At 42.2% G+C, this 26,455-nt stretch overlaps 1 protein-coding gene across 2 annotated transcripts in view; it reads left to right on the top strand.

Moving 5' to 3' along the window:
• SERINC5 (serine incorporator 5) overlaps window positions 1-26,455 on the top strand; it is a 45,387-nt gene that overhangs the window by 9,374 nt on the left and 9,558 nt on the right. The window contains exons 2-9 of one of the 2 annotated variants that reach the window (XM_071731603.1): window positions 5,058-5,225; window positions 12,024-12,202; window positions 12,480-12,562; window positions 15,548-15,641; window positions 16,765-16,976; window positions 17,915-18,010; window positions 19,828-19,954; window positions 21,459-21,525. In XM_071731603.1, coding sequence (XP_071587704.1) covers window positions 5,058-5,225; window positions 12,024-12,202; window positions 12,480-12,562; window positions 15,548-15,641; window positions 16,765-16,976; window positions 17,915-18,010; window positions 19,828-19,954; window positions 21,459-21,525 — 1,026 coding nt within the window. Of the gene's footprint in view, window positions 1-5,057; window positions 5,226-10,816; window positions 10,962-12,023; window positions 12,203-12,479; window positions 12,563-15,547; window positions 15,642-16,764; window positions 16,977-17,914; window positions 18,011-19,827; window positions 19,955-21,458; window positions 21,526-26,455 lie in introns of those variants that run through there. The other variant, XM_071731601.1, reaches the window with a different exon arrangement.

The following is a 26,455-nucleotide window of genomic DNA, read 5'->3' as shown; positions in this document are numbered from 1 at the left end:
GTTGGGTAAGCTTGATGCTTCCCTAAGGTTTGTGTATTTTAAAAATACCATAGGCTATTTTGGGAAGTGATCCTGAATCTCCTTGCTTTGTTTTAATGGCTATGAAAAAGGTTTTCTAAGACCTTTGAGATCTTTTTTTGGAAACATCTGTGGAAAATGCTTTCTAAAAATGTCACTGTCTCTGCAAAAACTATAAGCTGGACACATTCACTTTACTTCTCAGTCTTGTGTGTAAATAGTTATGTGCGTGCTTAGGATTACCATCATACTTCATTCCACTGATTTATTAGATTGGATCCCAGCTTGTAAAAATAAAGACTTCGGTGCATGGCAGATGTGAAGTGTATATTGGTGGAGTATTCACTGTCAGGAGCTGATACCTCATGCACAAGTTGGTAAGCCTGCTTTGAACCTGTTTTGTTAACCTGTCTAACTCTTGTTAGCCATAGGTACTCCCCAGAGTGGCATAAGATGGGAGTGTGCAAGTAATTCCAAGCCTGCCTGTACTTGAAGAAGTGGGTTCCACAGACTAGGGCTGGTGCATTGTCTGCTTGCTTCCTCTCACTGTGTAAATGTAAAAATTACAGTTCCTTTGCATTGGCAGGAACTTCTTGCACTTAAACAAGGTGGTTGGTGTCTCTGTTCAGAGAGGCTCAAAGCAGCATGTAGGGCTGCTGTGAGGCATTTAGTTCTGCTCTCCCTTCCTGTCCATGCAGAGTGGCCTCACTTAATGTGGTAAAATTTTCTGCCATTGCATTGATAAATCGGCAGCTGATGTGTACTTTTTCACCCCCTTTTTTCTTGTTTTTTGTTTTTGATTTTGGTTTTGTTTGGTTTGTTTGGTTTTTTCCCTGTAGATTGTTTTGTTTGGTCACCCCCAGCAGCAGGAACAACTATCAGGGCTCCTGAGGTGCTGATGCCAGGGCTGGAAGGAGTCAGTGAAGGGCCAGAGGAGGAGAAATGCTGGGTGAGCCAGTGGCTGTTCAGCCAGCCTGGCTACCAGAAGAAATGTCAGTGAAACTGCTTAAAATATTTTTTAACAGAAAAACTTTCCATGCGACCATCTGCAGCTGCCATTGTGAAACTGGTCAAGTCAGACACCATCCGGGCAGCTCAACTCGCAGCTCAGTCTGGTTTCAAGCACACTAGGTTTTCAAGTTTCTGGATCTCAGTTTCTGGATCTCAGGCAAGCTGGCACTGCACCCTCTTTCTCCAGCTTTGAAAGAGTGGCACTGGGCAGAGCAGGCGGGCAGTCTGTGCTGGGGACTGGTGGCATCTCAGTGGGTTACCAGGAGGGGGATGGCTGATAGTGAGTATTTGTGAGAAACACTAGTATTTGTGTAGCTCTTTTAATTGCTGTCAGGCTGTGGTGTTCACCCAGTGAGGGAGCCAGGGTGGCTGTACTTGCTCTCTCACTTACGGGAGCGTTTGTATGAGGAAGACTTGAATCCAGGACCTCCTGCAGCATGACGCAGTCCTGCCAGAGCAGCCTGGTTTTGGGATGCCATTCCACTGGGCTCTTGGACGCCCAGGACCTCAGAGGATCACAGGATTTTGAAGGAGCTCTCTAGATACAGACCTGGACTTTGAAGACTTGCCTGCTGGCATCAATTGCAGACCTTAAGTTGTCTGGGTCCTCTCTGTCTTGAAAAACCACACAACACCTTCCTTCTGCAGAACCTGTCCTTTTGATGAGCTTTTGTTTGATGACAAGCTAAATCTGCAAGAGATGTGTGACATTACTTGCTTCTTTTCACACAATTTTTTTCACGTGGAAGAACTTTTTGACAGTTCACAGATCTGCACCAGTGGGTCCTGTGCTCCCGGGCAGACACTCACTGAGGTCAAAAGGGAGAGGCAAGGCCAGTTGGGCCATGCCCACTGGTGAAGTACACAATATGAGAGTGAGTTTGTAGTTTGGCTGCACATTGACTGCAACCATTTAACAGAAAACTCACTGTAGAGGTGAGCTTTGAAGTCTGTCACCCAGATATCATCTTTGAAACCTCTTGGGTCAGTATGTTGTGGCAAGTGTCTTAGTCTTTGAGACAGACTGTTTTAATTTATTTTTATATAACATTGATTTCATAGTGGGCTATTCTGGAATGTGGTTAGTCATAACTAGAGTTTAAAAAAGAGCACATCCCCCTCAAAAAAAAACCCCAATAAAAGACAAACCAACCAAAACCCACACCAAATTTGAGGCTGTGGCTGAATAACCTAACCAACTTTATGTGGTTTCCACAGCTATTCAGAGTGCTTAGAAGAGTGTATCTGAAAAAGACATTGGTGTTTTTCACAAATAACTTGAATTTATAGCATATGTCCTTAGTATTAGACACTATGATTAAATTCTAAGTAACGTGGAACAACACAATAAATGAGTTGTATATTCTGTTTAAGTATTTGTTGCTTTAAATAGCAGCTCCGGGGATTCAGGACAGACATATTGCTGGATGTAGATGAAATTTTGCTGGCAGAACTTTCTAGCACCTGGCTTAGGAAAATAGTGTTCTCCTTACAAATTCTCTGCTTACACATGCCAAGGCTGCATACCTTTTTGCTTCTGTACTGTAGTTTTTAACATTAGGATGAGCATGGGGAATGTTTGAAGTTCATTGTGGATATTTTGGATCTGGTTGATACAGATAGAAAGGACCTATTTTCTTTCCATAATTCTGAAGTGGATGGATTATACTTTTCTGGTATGTTTTTGTTTTGAAATGCTGTAGTTCCATTTGTTTGCTGAATCAGCAACTTGCCATAGCTTCCTTATTTCTTGGACCTGCAGCTGATGCTGTAAAAGTTAACTTAATTTCACCACATATAAAAAATAGAATTGCTATTCATCCACCACTGCCTTCTATTTTGAAAGTATACTTGCATGATGTGCTTATGCACATAGTATTTTTAATTTTCAGGTTTGATGCCAACATGAGCCCATTCTCTTTATTCCCCACAGCTGGAGCTTTGTGTGTTTTGGGGAGGATTTCTTTTTTGCAGCAGCAGCAGTTTTAACAGCTGTGTGCTCTGAGGCTGCCATCTCCTCCTGTGTGAGATCCAGTGGTGAACTGAGAGGAGGACAGGGTGGGAGCCAGCTTTGACTGTCCCCTTTTTTTGTCTTCTACAAACTGAAGAACTGTCATCAAGGGAGGCAAGGGCCTGTCTGCTACCTGTTTTCTGCAGAGCTGAAGGCAGGGAGCTGGAGTTCAGGAGTTACAGCAGACAGCAGCCGTGGCAAGGAAATTATAAGCTGGGATTCTTTTGAAAACACATCTTCAGAATTCTCTTTGATCAACCAGTCTGTTTATGAGACTCTGTGAAGTTGTATCTGATACTCCAGTCTGGAAACACACACATGAAGTGCCCTTCTCATGCTCAGGCAGTCATTGGTGCTGGAAGTGTCCTGCAAGGAAAGGGACATGCAGGGATTTGGTGCCTGAGAGCATGTAGAAGTAAGTGAAGTTTGCCTGGATTATGCAAATGTGGCACTTGAGTATTTAGCATCCCATGCCAAGGGCTAGTAAAAGCCATCCATTGTGTACTGCTGCTTGCTAGATAGCAGGGGGGGGTCCTCTGAGTGTCCCTCTAGCCCATCTGAGAAAACAGTGGGGAAAAGTGTCGTGTGTGTGCTCCAATCCACGGCACTGGCAGTACACCACTCCTGTTATACAGGAGCCACAGAGAGAGTCTTGAAATGAGGGGTCAGGTTGCTCTGGGTTGGCAGCAGGAGACCTGGAAGTGAGGTGTCCCGTTCCCAGCTGCCCGCTGGTGTCCAGAAGTCTCCTGTGGTTGCAACTACTGGATTAAGCATGGAAGCCACATAAAGCTGCTGCCTGTTGCAAGGAAAGGCCTGGCCAACGACAGTGCTGCCTTTTGTTTAAAAATAAGGCTTATATTTATACTTCTAGACCTGACTTTTTTAAAGCAGAAGGCAGGGAAAGTGAATCCAGTGTCTTTGAAAGTTTGTGGTACTGTTGATGGCGAGGAAGTGAGCATCAAGCTAGATCCCTTTCAGGATTTATGCAGTTACCTTTCCCCTGTTGTACAAGGCAATTATGTGCTTTTTGCTAGGCTTCTTGGTTTTTATCTTGATGGACCCTCAGTTACAGGTAGAAAAGAACTAAAATACACAAGTAATTCTGTCACTAATAATGTTTAAGCAATGGAGACAGTATCAGCTGAAGTGTGGTATTATTTTCTTTTCAGCTATGTTTTTTCTCCTTTCATTATACATACAGAATCAGAGCTTTCATATTTTCAAAGTCTGCTTAAATAACTAAGATTGCATTTGGGTCCTTCAAACTCAGCTATCTTTTACTTTTTTTTTCAGTAAGCCAAGTATTTCCAGGTCTCTTTCTCTTCCTCACAAAGTATTTAGAACTGTTAATGTAGCTTTTTATTCATAGTTTCAGTTTGTTTGGATTTTTTGTAGCTGTTGTCTGTTTATAAAGCCTTCAACACAAGCTATCCCAAGGAGTTTTCCCTTCCCTTTCTTATTTGCCTGACATTGTCAGTATCATAAGAAGTTTCATAGGGGAAAAAAAAAAATTTGTTTGTGTGTGTACCAGAAATAGCACCTTATAAAGGACAGTGTGGTTCTGGTGAAGTGAATTGGATCTGCGCAGCTTTTTTGAAACAAAATCTCCACCTTGTCTTAGAAACAAAATAATTTTGTCTGTTAAAAATAAACAGTTTTGGAATCTATGCTCTTCTTGTGCAGATTTGCTTTTTCACTAAGGAGAGGGGAGAGTGTATTGCAAGAAGCAGAGCCTTATTATTGCAATGTGTGTTCTGCTGGGTGAAACGTGTCAGGACCACAAGCTGGACGAAGATAGCAAAGAACAGAATGAAGAAATGAGGGGTGGTTCCTCCTCATCCTCTTCACTCATATCCGTAGAATGTGGGGAAGCTAGAAACTGATGTACTTAAGCCTAGTGACTTTTGATGAACCAGCCAGTCTGCTTCCACTTAAATGCTGCTCAGCTGGGAGGAGAGGACTTTAGAAATTCTGGAGTTTTACAGGAATGACTTTGGTTTTTTATCTTACTTTCCAGTTGGCCTGCTGCTGTGGTACTGCTGCTTGTTCACTGTGCTGCAAATGCTGCCCCAAGATAAAACAGTCAACCAGCACCCGCTTCATGTATGCACTTTACTTCATCCTGGTGACTATCATCTGCTGTGTCATGATGTCAACAACAGTAGCTAACGAAATGAAAACACACGTAAGTAAGAGAGATGAACTTATTGCTGTGCCTGGAAGGAAATGGGCTTCTTCCACAGCTCTTCACGTACAGGGGCTCTCCCTCAGAGGAGGCAGCTGAGTCCCTCCACCCATTCACTTCCACACCCAGACAGGATGATTTGCTGTGCTCAGCCTCTTCCTGTCTGTTGCTCACCCACCGAGTGTGTGTTTCACAACAGGAAGTGTCAAGGATCACAGAACTAGCAGTCTTCCTCCTCTTTTGCTGTGCAGAAACCTGCTGAAGTGAACTCCATCCAGGTTTGCTGCATGGCTAATGTCACAAGAGGCTGTTGGGGAACATGTAGTAGACCAAATCGTATTAGTCTAGCATTGAGTTCATCTCACAGCTTGTTCAGTAGCAGCAGCAGTGAGTTAGAAAATAGCTTTTAAAGTGTTGCATTTATGATGTAAATTCTGATTTTGGTGTTGTGTGACAGACTACTGCAATGCACAGTGCTGTGGATCCTTTAAAGGGGTTTTCCTCAGTGTGCATTGAGTCATCATATTCATGTGGCTTCTAACCACAGCAGATATTGTTCATCTCTAATTATGTTTTTAATTAAAAAGGTTCAAAAGCATGAAAGCATCTGTGGCTAAAACTAGATTTTAAAACTGAAGGCTCTTTCGGAGTCTCAATTCAAGTTTCCTTAGCTAAATGCTCACCAGACTACTTGCAGTCACACACTAGACCTGTTTTACCACATCTTTGGTTTGGTTTCTGAAGCCATCCGAGTTGCTCTCAGTAGCACAAGTCTTCTCTTGACCTTCACAGATTACAAGAAGATAAATCTGCTTTTAAGCAGAGGGAACAATGGCTGGATTGCTTAATTCTTAAAAATTAGGGTTTTTACCAAACTCGGCACAGGGCCTGCATGGAAGTTGTGAATGTTCATGCCCTGGAGGTTCAGAAGGCTTCCCTTGTGCTGGCATCTTATTGCTTTGTGTTTACCATCTCAAGAGGGAGTGCTTATGGGTGCACAAGTAGGCTGTGCCTGTGTTTAACCTGTTGGTGGTCAAGTTGATGCCCTGCTTACCTTCTGCACTTGACTTTCAGCTGCCTGTGAAACCCTTCTGTCCACAACATACCAGATCCAGAAGCAGGTGATAGCACACTGTGCCTGCAACACAGATGAACCAGCAGGGTTCTGACAGGATTAGTCTGAAGGTTTCTGTGCTCTCCTCTCAGTGACCTTTCTTTCTTCCCCATGTACCCTCTTCGTATGTTCCGTCCCAGTTTTCTTACATTTAGTATCACTTTGCTGGAGTTATCCTGGTGTCACCTTCTTACCCCCAGCTACCAGCAATTGCTGACAGCCCTGTAATAGCACCCAGTACAGGCATAATGCTTGCCTGTGAGCTGTGACTGAAAAACTATTCAACATGTGCATGCTAAAATTGCTTGCCAGGAATTACTTTGACTTACTAGATGCTTAGCTTGGCAGCAGTGAATAACCCCAGGAACTCAAGTGTGGGAGACAAATTACATGTTCATATCCAAATTTCATAAAGTTGATTTCCATCAGTAGTGTGGTTTTAATGCAGCTTGTATCCCTAACAAAATATACTCACTCTTTATTGAACAGAAAAGTGATTCAAGAAGCCTTCAACAACATGCTTTTCAGTGTTGCCAAATTTCTTTTCCAGTTCATAGTCTCGAAAGTTCAGTGTGGGAAGAAATGGCACAAGGAGTAGCTGTTAGTGTGCAGTGGAAAGACAGTCACCCTCTTAATTTAGAGCATTTGATGTCTTTGAATGGGAAATGGACCATCTTAAAGTAGGCTTTTTTTATCTGCTCTCTAATTTAATAATTAAGTTCAGGGCTATTAAAAGTTCAAAGACTCCTGTCACTAATTCAGTCTGGTTGTAGTAGAGTGTACCTTCAAAATATTTATTCAGGCTATAGTCTCAGCTTGCCAGTGGTGGACTTTGTTTTCAAAGTGATGGGCACTTAATGATTCTTTCACTTCTGGCTGAATCTTGGAGCACTCCTAGCTCCTGAAGCCACACTGTAAGCAAACACTTTGCATGATGCTTCTAGTACCTCAGCCTTTCTTTCTTTAGAGGAGAGAGAGCTTTAATTCTAATTTGATGTTTTGTTTTTGTATTGAAATAAGAAAATAAAATTTAAAATTTTAATGTAGTCCTTTATGGAGCCCTAGTATGGCAGGGAGCCATGTTTCTGCTTTACCAGTTAATAGATAAAATACTCATGCTGATGTTATGTGAAAGGAATCTCTATCTCTTAATTGACAGGGTTTTTTTGGTTGATTTGCTTTAAATTTTCAGGTCTAAAGTAGTTCTAAAAGTATTTATTGTAGCACCGGGTCCTTTGGTGTTTTTTTGCGTCAGCAAATGTACATCTCTCATGGGCCCTTTAAACAGAGACTTCCAAAAAACTGTTTGTATTCATTTTGCAGTACTTATCTTCCCCCATGTCAATGCATTCTGTCTGTTAAAATACATTTAGGATAGTTTTCCAGTTCCCAAGGTGTCAGACTATGCAGGTGCCAGCCCAGGGCTGAGGACCTGCTCTGTTTCCTGCAGCATGACTGGAAAAATAAGGCACTATGCCAGGGAACTCAGCTTCCCCATCCTCTCCAAAGCTGACAAAAGCATGTGTCAGTGGGAGGACCTGGTGCTTATGGGGGGCTTGGTTATAGTTTAAAAACCTTGGTTCCTAATCTAACCAGCAGCATTTTGAGGACATCATATTTTGTGGTGAACCTTAAGAATTTAAAAGTGTGTTTTGGGGGGTAGTTTTTTCTCTGTTGCTTTCACTACTTCTCCATCATCTGATTGGTTCATGCTCTCACCAAAGAAGAGAGGCTTTGATGCAGAAAGACCAATATGCAATTACACAATATGGTTTAGAAGCTTGATTCTGTTCCAAAATGAAACAAAGCAGAACCCAACTTGATGTGCTCCTATGCCTTGATCCATTTTTTACAGTTATACTGATTTTTTTGAGAAACAGGTACAGCTTTACTCAGTAATGTTCCGCTGAAGCAAAACTCTGCAATTCACAGGCTTTGATAGTTGGGAGACAAAAAGGGAGAGAATTGTCTGATGAAATATTGTTTTATTTTTTAATTAATTTTTTAATGTCAAACCTGTCTCAAAATTAATGGTTTCACTCTGGAAATATCCATGTCCTACTTAAATAAAGAAAGGAGAAATAAGGAAGATGTTTTCAGAAAAACAAATGAATACCAGTAAAATCACTTCAATTGTATCAAACCATTTCAGTTCTAGGTAGTTACATGTTCTGGCAGAGCATGCTTTCAGGCTTGTTTCCTCAGCTAGGTTTATGTCTTAATCTTTAATAGTGTTACAGTATGCTAAAGACAAATTTGCTACCAAAAATGAGTTTTTTAAGTGCAGATGCCAATTGCGTATTTCCTGTAAGAATTTAGCCATACATGGAAGATGGCTATGGAAGATGTGTTTTGGTCTGGTTGCTTTTGGTTCTTCTATTCCATTTCTCAGCTGCTCAGGACAAGCTGTTTCAACTGATCTTTTGCTCTTGTCTCTTCCGTGCTTCCTCTGTTTCCATAACAATGTTGGTTTGCCACATTCTCCCTCTGTGAGCTGGGGGCATCCATATGAAAGCAGTCCCCCTTAGGCTCTTCAGGCCCATTTCTACACACTTTTTCCTTCCTACTCCCCTGCTGATGCTGTTTCCCATGCTCCTGCATTCATATGTTTGGGTGCAGAAAAACCCAATCTCAAGAGTGGCCCAGAACTACCCAGCTGGAACTTGGACATGTAGTGGTCATGTTGGCTTGCTTTTTGCACTGCATTTATTTCATGCATCATCAGTTTCCACTGAGGGCAAAGCAAGTTCAGGGAAGTTTATCCCTGTTTCTCTAGATGGTTGCCATCATCTCAAAAGGTTTCAGTGCACTCAGAAAATTACCAGCTTTTCTGTGATAACATCATTGCTTGCGCAGCAACTGAGACATTTGTGTTCTCAGAGCGGGTGCCGAGTTTCTGCAGCAGGAATGTTTTGTCCCCCACTCAGAGGCCAAGGAATTCAGCTTATGTTGCTTTAAAGATATAAATGTAGATATTTCACTCTATCAAAACTGCCAAATAAAAGTCTGTGACTTTTAACAGCTGGCAAGACTTCCCAGCAAATGGAAAGACTTGTAAATCACATAGACTGGGAAGGTACTCAGCAGCTGTACATGATACAGCTTTCGGAGATACAGAATTAAGACAAAATTATTATTATTTTTTAATTTTCAGTGAGGAAAAAGACACATAAGTCTTGATAAATTCTTCCTAGCAGTAGACCATCCTTTCTTTAAAACATGACTATTTCATTACATCAGGACTTTTGTCCCCAGCATTGTGCTTGTGCTTATTATCTGTTGGGGTCTCCAGGAGCATCGTTTTATACTTCTTTTTTCCTTCAGGATCTCAGGTCACCAAAAAGGGCATTCAATGCCACAGGACTATTCTGTGGCTGTCACTTACTACTACATAGTGTTGCACATACTACATGATGGCTGAGGTCTTTGTTGCTTGTGTAGGCACAAACTGAACTATTGTTCTTATGAATCCATCCATTTTCTCTAGTCAGATCTGGAAGGAAGTTACCACTACATGGAGAAAGGGGTCAAAAAACATGTAGGATCAAAATCGCTGCAGAAACGTATGTAATTAAAGATTCCCACTTACAGTTACACAGAGGTGTTTTTAATTAGCTAGTCGATTAATCAAGCTCTGTGGTATTTTTTTGCTTTATTCTGTAAGCCCCATAAGCATAATACTGCTTGGTATCAAGTGCAGATCTTAATGAAATCTGTCTGCAGATGGTCAGTAGCATCATCCACATAAAAAAAAAAATCTAATTTTCTCAGAAATATTGTTAGATCAATGTTATGAATCTTTTAATCTTGGCTGTCTGATGGTTATTATAAGCAAAGAGCTGGAAAGCTCTAAGTGGTAGCCCAGTTGCTTTCTCTGGCATTTCTGTGGCTTCTTGGATTGCCCTGTCATATAGGTCTCATAATTATTGCAGTCAATTCGTTTGCTTGTTTAGAGTGCTGGCACTTTTGCCTCTAAAGACCTGGTAAAGACATGGCTGGTGCTCCAGACAATTTCTTATGGGCTCTATAAAAACTCTTGGATGTAAATGAGCCACAACTGGGGCTCATTCACTTTTACTGTCCAGCTACTTAAGCAGTGGCTCCTTATGTCCAGGTTACTTCTGAAAGAGCATCTCAGAGTGGCCCAGCTTGAATCTGTTCTTTTTAACACCTGCGTCTGCACTGAGGTCTGCTTTTCATATCTTTGGCTGGTTCTGCTGGTTAGCTTGGTCCTGTAGTTACGTTTGCTACCTATAGCACAGCACCTCAGTGTTGCTGTGGACTGCTGAAACATTTGCTCTCTCTGGGAAACTGCTGGGATGGTTGTTGAGCTCCTGACTGTTTTGGGTTGCTGGCAGGGTCTGGCAAGTTGCAGACTGCTGAGGGAAGCAGGCTTTCAGAGCCTAATGGCTTGAAGCCAGCAGTTTATGTGTTTATCCCTTGTTTCCTGCATCTCAGATGGCTTTCTACCCAGCTGGGAACACTGCCTGATTGCTTGCTCTTGGGTCCTGTTTTTTCCCTGTCCTGGTGTTGTGTACTGACCTGCCTGCTGAAGGAATGAGAGGCTTCTATCTTTGCTGATTTCTTGGAAATGTTCAAGGATGGGGTTGCCCACAGTCTTTGTTAAGTTTTTCCTAAGCAAAATCTGGCCTGTCTGAATGCTTTCTGAAGTCTGATTCCTATTTCCTTTGCCTGAGTTATTTATTTGTGCTTGCTGTGTGCTGGCATACGTTGCCTTCTCTTTCCTCCAGTTACCTGTGCAGGTAGCAGTTATCAGCTCCAGAGGGTTTGACGTGTTGCTTGACTGGCCTCACCAGCCTTGGCTGAGGGCTGTGACCATACAGAGAGGCCCTTTTTTTCCTTTGAAATGAATGGTGGTTTCCTAGTTAAATGCCTGTATTTCTGTACAGCTGAAAGGCTCCCTGGCTGCCGGAGGGGCTATCTGCACAGAGGCACCCCACAGGAGCAGGTCCTGGCCACACAGACCTGATTTTGAGCACCCAGCACTATGTCAGCCTGGTGAAACTGGAGCCAAAATGTGCAGCTGTTTACTTTCCCCTTGCGGTGAGAGCAAGGCCTCAAAGGCAAATATTTAATGAGTCAAGGGAAAGGTGGAATTTTCCTGCCTTTCTTTTAATTTAAAAGAAAATCAGGGCAACCAACCCAACTCCTTTTTTGAGGCTATGATGGAGGGGAGGGGGCTTGCTGCACCCGTGCTGCTTGGGTGGTGCTCCGGTCTGCATTTCCCTTGAGGGTGGCACAAACCAGAGCTTCCTGCCCTGCAGCCCTGTTCATGCCCCTTCAGTTTGTAAAACCATCAGTATTACATGGTCATGTAATTTGGACTGCTGGAGCAAAGTCCTTTGCTGTACAGCACAGGGAGAGAAGTCCCCAGGGGAGAGGATAAGCAGTAAGGGGCAAGGATGGTGTAAGCCAAGAGAGCGGAAGGCAAAGTAGGTGTACCCATACCATGAAACATCTGGAAGGGGTTGAAGAAGCCTCTGCCATTGTGTTTTACATTTCTTTGTGTCCCTTGAACCCTTAAATGCAAGCTGTGGTGTATCAAGAGTGAAAGATGTTAGGTCAAGCCAGTGAAAGGTTGGTGGTGCCTAGATGTAGGCATGCTTAGTTACAAGGAACCCTGTGTCCTGTCTTAACAGCTTGCACCATGTTGTGCTTTTCAGATTCCCTTCTACAAGGAGATGTGCAAGGGTATTCAGGCTGGTGAGATGTGTGAGAAGTTGGTGGGATATTCTGCCGTGTACAAAGTCTGTTTTGGAATGGCCTGTTTCTTCTTTTTGTTCTTCCTGCTCACCATCAAAATTAACAGCAGCAAAAGCTGCCGGGCATACATTCATAATGGGTGAGTATTAATTTCTCTCTACAGGTTTGTCCTGCTTACTTTCCAGTTGGGTGTAGTAATAGGCAAAAAAAAACAACCCCAAGCCAAAACAGAAAAAAAAATATTATTTTACTGCTTTTGTCAGAAATAACGTACTAAGATGAAAACTGAAGTGGCAATTGGTCATCAAAGGCTGTTTTTTCAATTCTGGGGCTTTAAGGAGAGATTTTTCGTGGTACTTGAGTTGAAGAATCAAGTCTATTACAACCAGATGTTGTTTTTTTTAACTCTTTTCCAGATTCTGGCTTATTAAACTTATACTCCTGGCAGCAATGTGCTCGGGAGCCTTCTTCATTCCCGATCAGGACACTTTCCTCAATGGTATGTCCTTCGTGTTTTGTTATGCTGCTTTGTTCTGTACCACCTTGTGAGAGTTTATAAATCCTAAAGGTCTGGTCAGTGTGACTATTGTATTGTATTATTGTATTGTTTCTTCAAATAAAGCCAGTATAGTCCAGGTGTAAAAGGAATATTTGTGGGGAACTGTGTATACAAAAAAAAAACATGGTAATTTTCTGAATGCTGTAAAGAGCATGTTTTTTTCTGACAAGAGCAGGCCATATGAGTTAGGGTTGAAATACCAGAGCAGTGCTGGCTTGCAGAGTTTTTAAGGAGCAGGGAGCTGTAATGGTGTACAAGAAATTGTGCACTCCAGAACACAGAGCCACTGGTGGTTTGACTTGTGCAAGCCTGTAGCTCTGCCATAGCTGCACGTAGCCATGTGGCATGTTGGAGAGGTGCCAGTGCTTAAGAGGACACATGGACCTGCCAGGTGCTGGTGTTTGCAGCCATGAAACCTGCAGTGCCACAGAGGAGTGTGGGATGTTGTTAACTTTCAGGATTGTGGCTTAAATATAGTAATTAGACTTCTTGGGGTGTGTCGTGAGTGGTCTGCTGAGGATGCTGTCCCCGAAACATTTCCAGTTTTGGAAGATGCCCTGGCACCACACTGGCATGCTGATACTGGACTAGTGCTTAAATGACAGCTCAAGCAGGAGGGCTTCTCCCAGGCTTCTTGTTGGCTAGGAGCAAAAATGCCAGTAATATTGAAGTGAGTTTGTGCTCTTCAGGTTACCATGTGCTTGTATACCCTCAAGCTGTTGAGTCTGGGCAGCTGGAAAGAGGTGGGATCAGTAATGCAAAGGAGCAGTTGTGTCAGCTTCCACAAAGGCTTGCCTGGTTTACCTGTGTCTTCAAGAGAGGGAAGACTTTCTGTGTCTTTCTGTGAGGGAAAGGAATAGAGAGGGCAGACATATTATGAGCAGAATTCAAGGAAACTGGGGAAACTAAGGTAAAACTAAGGTAAACCAAGGTAAAACTAAGATAAAAACTCTTAGGAAACTAAGGTAAAAAACACTTCAAGTAAGCCACTGATAGGTATAATTCAGCTTCTTGCTCTTACTACTAGCTGTTTGTATTGTCCTGGTTTAGTTTGATGCTCTAGAAATGAAGGACTCCTTATCCCTATTTCTCTCTGAAAAGGTTAATGGTTGGGCCTGATGATCTTAAAGGTCTTTTCTAACCAAAATGATTCTGTGAAGTCATGGGATGGTTGGCTGTGTGTGCTTGTCCTTAGAATCTAATCATTAATAGGATTAGAAAGATGTAGTGCAAGTCATTGTACCCTTGAGCAAGGAAGACTGCCTGTGAGCTTTACAGGCAACCCTTTCATGGTGAGGAGTTGCAGGAACTGAAGTGTTTGGGGAAAAGGGGAAACAGAAATTTTTGCGCTGAACAGAGTGCTGTTTTTTGACATCAGCCTGACCTAGTGTGGAGATACAGCGTAACAAGTGTTCTTCCCCAAATAAATTATTGGCTTTTCTCTCTGAAACTGTATTCTGCATATTGCACTAAACTGCCCTCGTGACTTTGAAATTTACAGATGATTTGTGTATTGTGTGGTTTTGTTTTCCCTTTGCTCTCTTCCATGAGGAAACTTATGCTGTCTTGTTTTTTGGTTTTTTTTTTTTTTGGAAGGGGGCACTGTACCACAGTTTGCTTATTTCTTGCCATGGTTTCCATGCTTAGTTTGTTAATCATGGAGGAGTGTGCAAGCACTAGGTTTGTGTGGGCTCTAGTGTTAAATCCATACTGGCTATGCTAATCTTATCTATAGTGGATCTGTAAAACATCCTGCAGTGTCCTGCCTGTGGCAGAGGGAGATCCTGGGAGTCTGGCTTTTTAATACTGCGTTGGTGGTCTGCAGAAAAAGCTGACTCAGCCTCCCCCAAACACTCATGTGTATCTTGTTCCCTGACTATTTTTATGTGCTATTTTACATGCTAGCTTTTTTGGGGTTTTGTTTTGTTTATTTGAAGTACAGAATGCTTATCAAGTGCATATAATACATTAAGCAAACCCAGAAATTTTTGCTTGCTTTCAAATGATGAGTTTATGATACAGTAAGAAAAAGAATCAATATCTGCATTACTTTCTTTATGGTAACATGCTCTGACTGTTGTGTTCTTCCACTTAACTGATACAAGCTTTTTTAAAAGGAAAATACAATACTAGAATATTTCTGAACTTTGCTAATACATTTCTGAAATAAGCAGCACATCTGGAGTCACTTACAGGCTATGCACTGCACAGCAGCACAACTGTATGTGCAACTAAACTTTTACATAGGTATCTGTATTTCCTCAGAAACTTCTGATGTGCACATAAGAGATCTGTTGTCCCAAGTATACAGACAGCTACCCAAATATACTATATGTAGGTCAATGGTTAAGTAGTCAAATAAAAAAAAAAAAAAACAAACACAACAAACCTGTCTTAAAACTAGCTGGTGAATAGCAGGTGTTCCCATCTCTCTTTGGGAGTGGTTCAGGACAGCATTTGTAAATAGGTAAGCTCCACCCTTGTTTTTCTGTGGTAGTGGAATCTGGAAGGGAAGAAATTGCCCTTTTTACTACTGGATTCCAGTACTTTTCAGTTCCAAGGTTAGATTGCTATGAAATACTTTCACACCACCTCCCTCCCACCAGCCATAAATAAAGGTTTCAATACTTTCTGTCTGAATATAGTAACTCATAGTCTCCACCAAAATTCTCTAGGTTAAGGAAACACCCAGTCCTAACATTCTTATTTTGAAAGTATAGCAAGTTGCAACTGGATTTAAGCAGGGAGCTAATCTTGAGTTAGCTGAGGTGGCCTTTCAGCTGAATTCTCTCACCTCCTGCTATGTCCTGTGAGACTGAGATACTCAAACCACATAATGGCTTCACCTCATAGAGAGTAATTCTATTTTATCTCAAGGGAAAGGCTACTGCAGTTTGACCTATTTTCTTTCTCTCTGCCTTGCAGCCTGGCGCTACGTAGGAGCCACAGGAGGCTTCCTTTTCATTGCCATTCAGCTCATCCTGCTTGTTGAATTTGCACACAAATGGAATAAAAATTGGTATGTGTTGGGCAAGTAGTTATTTACATAAAATTCTGAACAATGAATTTCTCATAACAAAGAATTTAGAGTAGCATGGATATAATTTCTGAAAGAAGACACTTTAATGTCAATATTTAGACCTGTTCATCTTTGCTTCTACTTTCTCCTTCTCAGCAGAGATGTTTCTTCTTTATTCACTTCTACTCTGCTGATTTATTCTTAACCTGAATTGCTTGGCTTACAGTAAGTAGTATTATGTTGAAATGCAAACACCTCTTAGAGTTGTTTTGTGTTTTATATGAAAATAAATGTTCTAGAGGTTTATTTGCAAATGATGCAGGAGAATAAAGCTGAATTTGCAAAATGTAACAGTGAAACTATATGCAGTGATATAAAATGGTAAATCCTGCTTTTTTGTTTGTCAGCTTAATACATATAAAATTATTTTGATTTTCTCTATATGAGAGCTACTACTTTCCTGTCAGTTTCTTCACTTCCATCTAAACATGCAAGATTTCATCATCAACACACATATATCCCATTTTGGCATTGACTTAATTACTGTTTTAAGTGTATTTGCTATTATCTTATCTTATCCTGTCATTGATTTAAAAAACATAATTGTCCTCCTACATATATATAGAAACTCTTGCCTCACCCTCCACCCTTTCTGTCTCATTTCTTCTTCTGAAAACTTTTGGAGTCCTATCATATAGTTAGCATGACCATATCCTATCCAGTTAGCATACTCAGTGTGCCTCTGCTGTCCTTGTGTGAGGAGCACCACTTGCAAGCTGAGCCTGGGAGAGTTCCCCATGAGGAGATCCCCAAAGTATCAAGCTGAGATGTACTGACAGGCTGATCCCAGAGACTGGAAGATCTGGGATTCACACTGGGCTGTAATTACAGAAGCAGCTGGGCATCATAATACAGAGGATAAACATTAATGCTGAGGAATGTTTCCTCTGTTTCATGGGAGGAACCTTGCAGGACCTGCGTTGGTGTAGTAATGTACACATGCTTCAGGAAAGTAAGCAGTCTCTTTTGTGTTTGAGGATATGAACTGTTTAGCTATTAGTGCTATTTCTGGGGCGAGGGGAGGAAAGGAGACAAAAAAAAAAGTGCTTGTCTCTCTTCCCAGGACTGCAGGTGCGAATCACAAGCAGATGTGGAACGGTTTGCTTGCCCTGGTCACCCTCATCTTGTACTCCATTGCTGTGGCAGCCCTAGTCCTCATGGCTCTTTTCTACACACGTTCAGAGGGCTGTATGTACAACAAGGTCCTGATTGGTGTCAATGGTGGCCTGTGCCTCTTCGTGTCACTGGTGGCCATATCACCCTGTGTCCAGAATCGTGAGTCTGCCAACCTCTTTTCCTGGGTTTCTGGTGCTTCTTACAGTTGTGTCCTGAAGGCATGAGCCATGTTCTGGGCAGGAACAGTCATGAGAATTCAGAATTAGTGCTGCTCTTGCCCCTCTCCCTTTGTGTACACTGTGAAGTGCTGTTGCTGGTCATCATCTCAGCATCTAAAGCTACAAAGGTGTGTGAAATTTTGGATGTGCCATCAGGCAGACATACTGTAAAGGTACCTTGTGTGCTGCTGGTGGCTGGTAATGTGTGTGGAGCTTACACAATTCTTGCAGTGGCAGAAGGTGAGGTAGCAGCTGTCAGACTTACTCACTGTGGTTCACTTTTGACTTGCTTGTGGTTTACCACCTGTAAAGTTTGGGGCTCGCATAGTTAACAGCTGTACTTCATGCTTCAGTGTATTTTATGTGTGCTGTTAGCATCTTGCATGCATTGGACCTGGACATAGTAATTTGAGTGACTCCAACACAAATTTTACAGGCGAGTAAAACCACCATGGCAGCTTGTTGATAGCTTTTGGAAGGCTTCAGACACAGTATTTAGGGATATGGCTTAGTTGAGGACTTGCTAGTGTTAGGTTAATGGTTGGATTCAATGATCTTGAAGGTCTTTTCCAACCAAGGTTATTCTGTGATTCTGTGAAAGCTGGTGCTTTAGGAAAGAGTGGTGGGTGATTTTTTTCTTATAAGGAAATCTTTAAATGCCTTTCTAAAATGGCAAGAACTAAAGAATGGACTCTTTTCCCTTTACATGCCACAGGAAGTTTATCTGAACAGCCTCTAGACTTAGGAAATGCTTTAAATAAAACACAAAAGATACTCTTCTGAAAGATGCTAGTGTGCAGTTCTTTAAAGGATACAAATTTCTTTTTCAGCTTGTTAATTTGTCTGCAAAAATCACATATTTTCCACTTTCTTGTAAAGGCCAGCCCCATTCTGGTTTGCTGCAGTCAGGAGTTATCAGCTGCTACGTCATGTACCTCACTTTCTCAGCTCTCTCCAGCAAGCCACCAGAAACTAGTAAGTTGTGTAATGCTTTATGTAAATGCTTTGAGATCTGCCATATATTAAAAGCAAAAATTCAGTAAACTGGAATTAACAAATTCAGGGACATAGGAATTCTAGATTTGATCTTTCCTACCTTATGCAGAAAAAATGGCAAAAACTAAAAAAAAAAAAACCCAACTGTCTGGCAGAGAGTTTGCAATTATGCAAGTGTAATTGGCACTTTCCGTGTTCCTTAAATGCTTTGGTCTGGGGGAGGTTACCTTACCTTGTATCTGTTGCACCAGGGCAGTTCCAGCCTGTTTCCTATGGACAAATTTCCCAGAGTCTTGTAAGCCCATTCCTCCTGTGGCAAGTGCATGTCCTCATACAGCAACATGTGACTAAGTACCTAATCTGTTTGGTGACATAATGGGAAAGGAGTTGGAACAAATGGGTCTTGATGCCATATAAAGAAGCTGGGGGGTCCATTCCATCTAACAGTTTACTAGGTCCACCACCTATTAGTAGGTTCTGGCCGTCAGAGTGGATAATAAACTAATTTTTCCTTGAATTGGAATGCTAGATAGCCTTAGCTCTGGACTGCTAATGAAGCAAAACTTGAGTACCATTCATCTTTCATTTTAAGAGACAACATTCTGAGAAAGGACTTGGAGTTATGTTGCAGTTATTTGAGATGATGCTGTTCTTCAACAGATTTCCTATACTCTAGTTGCCTTCTAAGCAGTGGCATTGCAAGCCAGATGCAGGGAACTCACCAGTGTTTTAAGTTCTTTATGCTACAAAAACCCAGCAAGACCTAAACAGTAATACCTCAAAGTGTTTCCTTTTCTCAGGTAACCATCAGCAATCTGTTCACTTAAAGAGGGCTATTCTGGTTCCAACTAGTAGTAATAAAAAAACCCTTCTTTGTTATTGCTCAACTTTTAGTGTTGAATAGTTCAAACAGCATTAACTGGGGAAGTGCAAAGTTCTTCCTCACCAAGTCAGAGGACTCAGTTTATTTTTAACCTGGGTGTAGCCTTTACTGCATTTTTCCCTCTGCCCCTACAAACAGTTGTGCTGTGCCTATGGGGGTGCAGTATGGCTGCTGGAAGGAAAGAGGAGGTGGAAACACAATTTGCCTTAAACAGCATTGTCTCAAAAAGCTCTTTGATTTGCCATAAGGTGCAGCTATAATCTTGCTCTATAGTCATGCTGTGGACTACTCTGCCATGCCTTGGCTCCCCATAGGCACCAAAAGACAGATGCAGCTTGGCATCAAGGACTAAATTGGTTTAATTTCAGGGACCTAGAAGTAGTGTTTTCTTAGATGTTAAGGTAAAATCTTCCCTATAACTGGTGTATCTATTCTAATTATGTATACCAGTCTGAGAATGAGGCAGCTACACACCAGCTACTTTCACTGAGGATGAATTTCATAGAGTCCTCAAGGCTTCTCTGCCATCAAAAGAATGTATGGTCTTGGATCTGTACTACCTTATATGTAATCTTATATGGCTCTGTGGTCTTGGGAGAAGTGTTAATAAAATTTCAAAATTTTATTTCTTGGCTTACCAGACATGCATTTTTCTTGATTGTCTGTGCCAGTTAGACGCAGTCCCCTACATTTGGTTTGCCTGAAATATAGAATCTGCCAGGTCAGATTTACAGATTTTTATAAAATGGTTTTTTAAGAAGTATAGAAACAACTATATGGAAACAACTGAGATGTACCTATCCAGTGTCTGAAGTAATAAAAATATTTCACTGAAAACCTTCAGTCTGAACACTTCCTCAAAATGCAGTGTAATGAGCTTTCCTAACTCTTCTTTTTGTTTTGTTTTGTGAAGTCCTGGATGAAAACAATCAGAATATCACAATCTGTGTACCTGAATTTAGTCAAGGCCTGCACAGAGATGAAAACCTGGTCACTGGCCTGGGTACTACCATTTTGTTTGGCTGCATTTTATATTCTTGGTAAGTCTAGGAGTTTGCAGTTACATTTATCTCACTGTAAATGCAATGTCTCTGTCCAACTAGGTAAAGGCTTACAGCAGGCCTCATTCAGACAAAATACTGCAGAGAAGTAAAATAGAACTGAGCTGGAAGGTTCATATTCTCCTCTGTTTCAGATTGGTTAGATGTTTTAGCCAAAAATATTCAACAAGCTAATACAACTTCTGAAATAAATATTTTTTGTTAAAACCTATTAGAGCTATTTACATCTGAAGGTGGAGGTGAAAAATTTCCGTCTGGCCATGGTGCTTTGATTCTGTATTTACTGTTTCTGAAAGAAAAATTCTGTAGTTATGTCCATCTAAACAAACTATCAGAACTTCTGTAGCCTCTTGGCAGAGACTATGACTATTCCTTGAGTGTCTTAAAAACAAACAAAACTGTTAGGGAGAGTTTAGGTCTTCCTTTGTCCAAGTGATGAGCAGAGTACTGCCATCAGGATTTGCTAGTGCTCTGAAAATATCTGGTTATGCCCAGATAGCTATGATGCTTACCTTGTGTTGCTGCAGCTCACATCAGCAAATTAAGTCATGCTTTGGGACAGGGAGGGGTGGGAGTTTCTGATGATTGAAAGGTGGTGTATCTCTTGTTCTGGCTGAGGAGCAAAAGCACAGCCTGCCTGCTACAGGTTTTTGAACAGGTTCTGCTTCTGATTCAGAATCAGTCTGCTTCAGAATTAACATATGAAAGCTTCATAATTCTGAAGTGAAAACAAGGAGCTTTTCTACTGTCAAATAAGCATGTGTGTTCCATTTAATTCTGATATGAAATACATGAATGATCTAGTTCACATCAGTACGGTATTTCCAGTGCCTCAGGAAGGTGTTTCAGGAATGCAGACAACCTCCATGTAGCCTGCAGGGGAGGTGGGCCGTGGAGCTGGAGAGAAAAGGCCTGCAAGGGGAATGTGTTGAAGTATTGCTTACTGAGGCTCAGCCTGTACAGCAAAGCATTAACACACATCTCCCTGTGAGTAACACGAAGTTAGGAGTACACGTTTGTAATTACAAAAAACTAGAAATGATTCCCTTTAAACAACTACAGTCATGCAAGAAAGTGATTTCCAGCAACTGGTACAGACAACTGGCACTGACAAGGACTTCACAGAAGTGGTGAGACAGATTGATGACTGTGGATCTAGGATGAAGGCATTGGTTGTAGAGCAGGGGAGATCTCTTCTGAATTGCAAATTGGAGCACTTAGGTGTTTGCTGCTGTCTAGTGGTAAATCAATTCACCTGTCAGAATGGGACCTACTTTGAAGCTTGTGATTCAGATTTGGCCAGTTGGCTATAGGCTTGTTTATACTTGTGCAGAAAAAATTTTCTACATGCTTAGTGCTTGATGCTATATCCAGGTAAAAGCTTAGCTTAGGCACGGGAGTAGGCAATTTATGTTTACTGTGGTGTTGAAAAGTCATTTACCTTTTGCTGAGGGTTCTGACACTTACCTTGTTTTGCTTCTAGTTTGACCTCAACAACACGTGCAAGCTCAGAGGCACTGAGGGGAATATATGCAGCACCTGAAACTGAAGTGAGTTTTTGTTTCCTCCCACAGGATTTCTGTCCAGACTTTCTCGTGTGTTTTTCTTGTTGTTTTCACAGTTAAATGATATGTAATTAGGTGAAAACTAAGGGTTTTTTGTAGCATGCATGATATGTGCTTCTGAGTATGGACTCAAACACTTGTCTGCATTGACCATTCTGCAGCTCTTGCTGATCCTGTGGGTGCATCCTTATGCACTGAAATTATTTGCTGCTCTTGCAGTTTATTTAACATCCTGCGGACTTCCTGCAAATATGTTGTGTTCCACACAAACTCACGTCGTCTCATTTAAAGGAAAACTCTTCTGGAAGCTATCAGCAAAAATGGAGGCTTTCTTGAATATTTTTAGTCTGGCTGTCTTTGTTCTTACAGCAGCTATGATCCCAAGTTCTATCTCGTATTTTTCTTTCCACACATAAGTACTTCCTTTATTTTTGCCTAAAATTTAATTTCAGTTTATATTTCTTGTCCTTGTTTCAGCAGTACAGGTTTCTTCATCCCACCTGCCTATTTATCAGCCTTCTTACCCTGGTAACACCCAGTAACCCTAGGAAATGAGTGGGGTTTTTACTGAGCAATAGTTACCTACTTAGGTTTGCTAGTGCCACATTTCAAACGTATGCATGTATTTGGAGGACAAATTTGCATCCCTAGCTCTCTCCTAGTTGCTGTTAATTGCATCTGCAGTTTTAACTTCTATATTTCAAGTCCTTAATCAGATTGTGAGAATTCAAAATGCAGAAGTATCTGCTGAGGCACTTGGAGTTTGCAGTAGCTGGCCATGGGGAAGCAAGTCACTATTCACTGTGTGAACATGTCAGTGCCAGAGGAGCTTCCACAGTGTGACAGGACAGGTTGCCCATGCCAGCAGTGAGGAACCAAGCACCCTATGGCTCAGCACTGAGCACTCAGACACAGCCTGGGCTGCCTGCAGATCTGGGCAGGACCCATGACCTGCACCTTCCTTCCCTGTTCTGAGGAGGGGGCAACCGGAGAGAAAACAGCCACCCTTCTCACCTACTGATCATCCTTTGCCACAGGAGCTCCTGGCCAAAGGCAAGGGGCCCTGGCATGTCCTGCAGCTGGAGTAGTGACAGGTTGGGGACAGCCGGTGTGGCGTGGGCACTGGATGTGTCCCCCTCACCAGGAATGTCCTCCTCTTCTGCCCCAGTGTGTCCTGACGGGATTATTTCTGGACTGTTTGATTTCAAAGAGCTGCTGATTGATTTCAAAAGCTGCTGAATGTAAATATAAAGAAATAACTGGTGAAGGGCAACTAATTGCTCTCTGATTGCCTTCCCCATGTCAAAGGGCCTTTGTCTCCTGGCCAGGAGTGTGAACGTAGCGCTGCAGTTGTTTGTGGTGTACAAAGCATCTGTTGGTGTCTGTGCTGCAGACAACTGAGATTTGTGAAGGCCCAGCTATGTGTGGGCCAGCATTGCTAATTTCATCACTCTGTGTGTGCAAGGATTTAATTGCAACTGATTAAAAAGTTTGTGGGAACCCCATCACGTGCTTCGGAGTGGGAGTGTGACCCCAAGGGGAGCTCAGGCTGGTGCTGTAAGTGAGGCTTGGCATAGTAGTAGAAAGAGATATGAAAATGGGGTTTAGTGTCCTAAAGAAAACGATCTTTTTAGCTTTTCAAGAGTTTATGAACCCAGTAAGAACCTGTAATTGTGAATACACAGGTAAAAACTGCCATTCAGTGTTTCTGTTGGACTTTCATTTGGAGTGAGAAACTGAGCTATCATGGTATAGAGGAGTGGTCCATGCAGTGGGTGGGTGACCAGCTGATAGGCTGCACCCAGCGGTTGGTGGTAAATAGCTTCTTTTCAAACTGGCAACTTGTCACAGGTGAAGTTCCTCATGGATAGATATATCTTTATAAGTAATCTAGATGATGGGATCCAAGTATACTCTGATAAAGTCTGATGATGATACCAAACTGGGTGGAGAAGAGGACCCTTTAGAAAGGAGAGCCACCCTGCAGGAAAACCTGGACAAGCTGGAAGAGCGAGCTATCTAGAACCTAATTAAGTTCAACAAAGAGAAGTGTAAGGTCTTGCACCTGGCAAAACATAATGCAAGAGTGCAGCACAGGCTGGGGATCCACCTGGTGGGAGAGCAGCTGTGTACAAACAGACCTGAGGTCTGCTGGAGAACAGACTTAGTATGAGTAAACAGTGTGCTGCAGCACTAAAGAAAGCCAACAGGATGCTGGCTTTCTTTGTACCCCACAAGCTGGGTACAGCACTGTCACCTCTCACAGAGTGATCACGAATCCCCAGATGCAGGGGCCAAAAAAAATATCACATCCCACGGAGTGGGCATGTCTCTACATCCCACTGACTGGGCAAGGGTAGGGCTCCCCAGAGTGGGGGTCAACCCAGGGAGATTCGGACTGGACCCCCCTGCTTTGTAAACTCCCTCAGAGAGGAGCCTGGGTGCGGCTTGGTCCAATCCTTCTCCTCCTCTAATTAATCTCCTTTAACAACCCATTCGGGGACATTAAGTTCAGGAATTCTCTGAGCAGTACTCAGGAGCAAGGTTATTACCCAGGAGGTCTGTATAAAAACACAACTTTACTTAAAAGTGAGTAAGATTATAAAGCATGTGAGATTACAAGTAGCAGAATTATAAGTGACAATACTTTCAAAGCAATGGGTTACAATTTAGCAAAACTTCAGGAAGTGGTCAAAAGAACAGGTTACAACTAACAAAACTTAACAAAGCAACAGGGAGTAAAACTTAACAAAGTTAGAAACTATGTTACCCTCATGTGTCCAGAGAAGGTTAGAGACACACACAGAGAGAGAGAGAGAGAGAGATAAAGAAGTGGGATGGTGGGCACACATCCAGCATTTCAAGTGTGCCTCTTTTATGCCTTCTGACCCCACCTTTTCAGGGGGGTTCTGGCATATCTTGCACAGCCAGGTGTTCACTTGGGCCCCTCCAGATGGAATGACACAGCAATAACCCTTATTTCTGTGCATGTGCCCTCTCCAGTGGCCTTACCCAGGGCACACGCAAGATGTCACTCTGCCTCCACAGGGCTCTCCTGCCCCTGTCCCTTATCAAATAGGAACTGTCCTCCTGTCAGGGTCAGGGTGGCCATCAAACAGAGCTCCCCTTCCAGGCCAGTATTCAGCTTATCAGGATAGCCACTAAAGGAGGGGCTGCTCCTGTGAGAATAGGGCCCTGTTTATCAGGGTTGTTACCCAAATGAGGGTCTCTCCTTGAGAGAACAGACCCCAGATGGCTATCGAATGAGGCCTCCACCCAAGCACAGTGTCCACTTTGTCAGGGCTGCTCTTTTGAGACAAACATTTGTTTTGGGATTCTACAGCTGCATCAACAAAGGCATCACCAGCAGACATAAAGAAGTCATCATCCCATTCTGATCAGCATTTGTCAGCCCACACCTATAACACTGTTCAGTTTTTTTCCCCGCTATACAAAAAAGATGTGGGTAGCGTGGAGGGGGTCCGGAGAAGGACCACAAAGGTGATCAAAGGACGGGCCAGCTTGCTGTACAAGGAAGGGCTGAGAGAAATGGGTTTGTTCAGCCTGGAGAAAGCAAAGCTTAGAGGAAACTTTATTGCTATGGTCAGTAGTTTAAGGTTGGCCACAAGGAAGATCGAGACTCCCTTTTTACAAGGAGTCACATGTAAAAGATGAGTGGTGATGGGTACAGATGTCTCCTGGGGAGACTGCAGTTGGACATGGGGAGGAAAGCTTTCATAGTGAGAACAATCAGCCACTGGAGTAATCTCCCTAGGTAAGTAGTGGGTTCTCAAACACTTTTAAGATGCAGCTGGACAGGGTGCTGGGCCATCTTGTCTAGACCATGCTTTTGCCAAGGAAGATTAGACTAGATGATCCTTGATGTCTCTTACAACCTGGTCTTCTAAGATTTTACAACTTTATCTTAAAGGCTTACTGTCTGATTTTCAGGGTTGTTAAAAAAAGCCTTAAATCTGGCCCATGTTGACCAAAGAGAGAGGCTAGCTCGAAGTGTAGAATTACAAGGATAAATTGATGTGCATGAGGTGTCCCAGCCAAACTGGTGCACCCCAGATGTGTTTTTACACTGCATTCTTATACCCTTCAAGCATTCAGGTGTAGTGATTTGACTAATCAGTAACACCCATGCTGCTGGTTCCTAGTCATACTGGAACTTCAGAAAGTATTTCTGCGTAGTTTTTGCCACTTGTCAGTTAATCAGATGCCACCAGAGTCAGTCTTGCAATAGTACAATAGCATTTGTGATGCTGTGAGGGTTTTAGAGATGTGTTAGAGGGGATGCTGGCATTGTCTTGGTTGTCCAGAGGTATCTTTTACCCTTCATGGACAGCTCTGAGCTCTCAAGAAGCAAAGTATTTCCAGGGTAGGGCTGTACTTCAGTTTGTCTTACTTAAGCATGAACAATACAAAGTCTTCAGTGAAACTCCACTACCTCATTACATTGCAGTGTGCACTGTGACCTAATATATGTTAATTAACTTTCATACTAAAAAGGCTGATTGATGTAATAATTGGGGAAGGGAGTTTTCATATTAGAGTGCATGGTCTTCATCAGATCACAAACCACAGGATTTTAACAGAACAAGTGGTGTTGGTAATGCACTAAGGAAAGCACTGACTTGTGCTGTGGTCTGGTGCAGAAAATGCCCTTACTTTTCTGGTGTATTAATTTGGGTATTTATTGGGTGGTCAGCACCCTTTTTCCACTTATACTGCCACTCAACGTGTCACTTTCAGCTTTCCTTTTTCTATCTGTCAAAAAACCATAAATCTTCATTTAAATCAGTAAAACCAAGTTTCTGCTTTTACTGATTCTGCTTGTACTCATTCTTGCTCTATTTCAGCAAAAGCTTGCAGAGATAAATCTATTTCTGACTTATATGTGTGCAGTTGA

The sequence above is a fragment of the Heliangelus exortis genome, chromosome Z (genome assembly GCF_036169615.1).
Source record: "Heliangelus exortis chromosome Z, bHelExo1.hap1, whole genome shotgun sequence".
Lineage (NCBI taxonomy): Eukaryota > Metazoa > Chordata > Aves > Apodiformes > Trochilidae > Heliangelus > Heliangelus exortis.
Note: the sequence above shows the minus strand (reverse complement) of the source record. Positions and strands in the feature narration are given on the sequence as shown.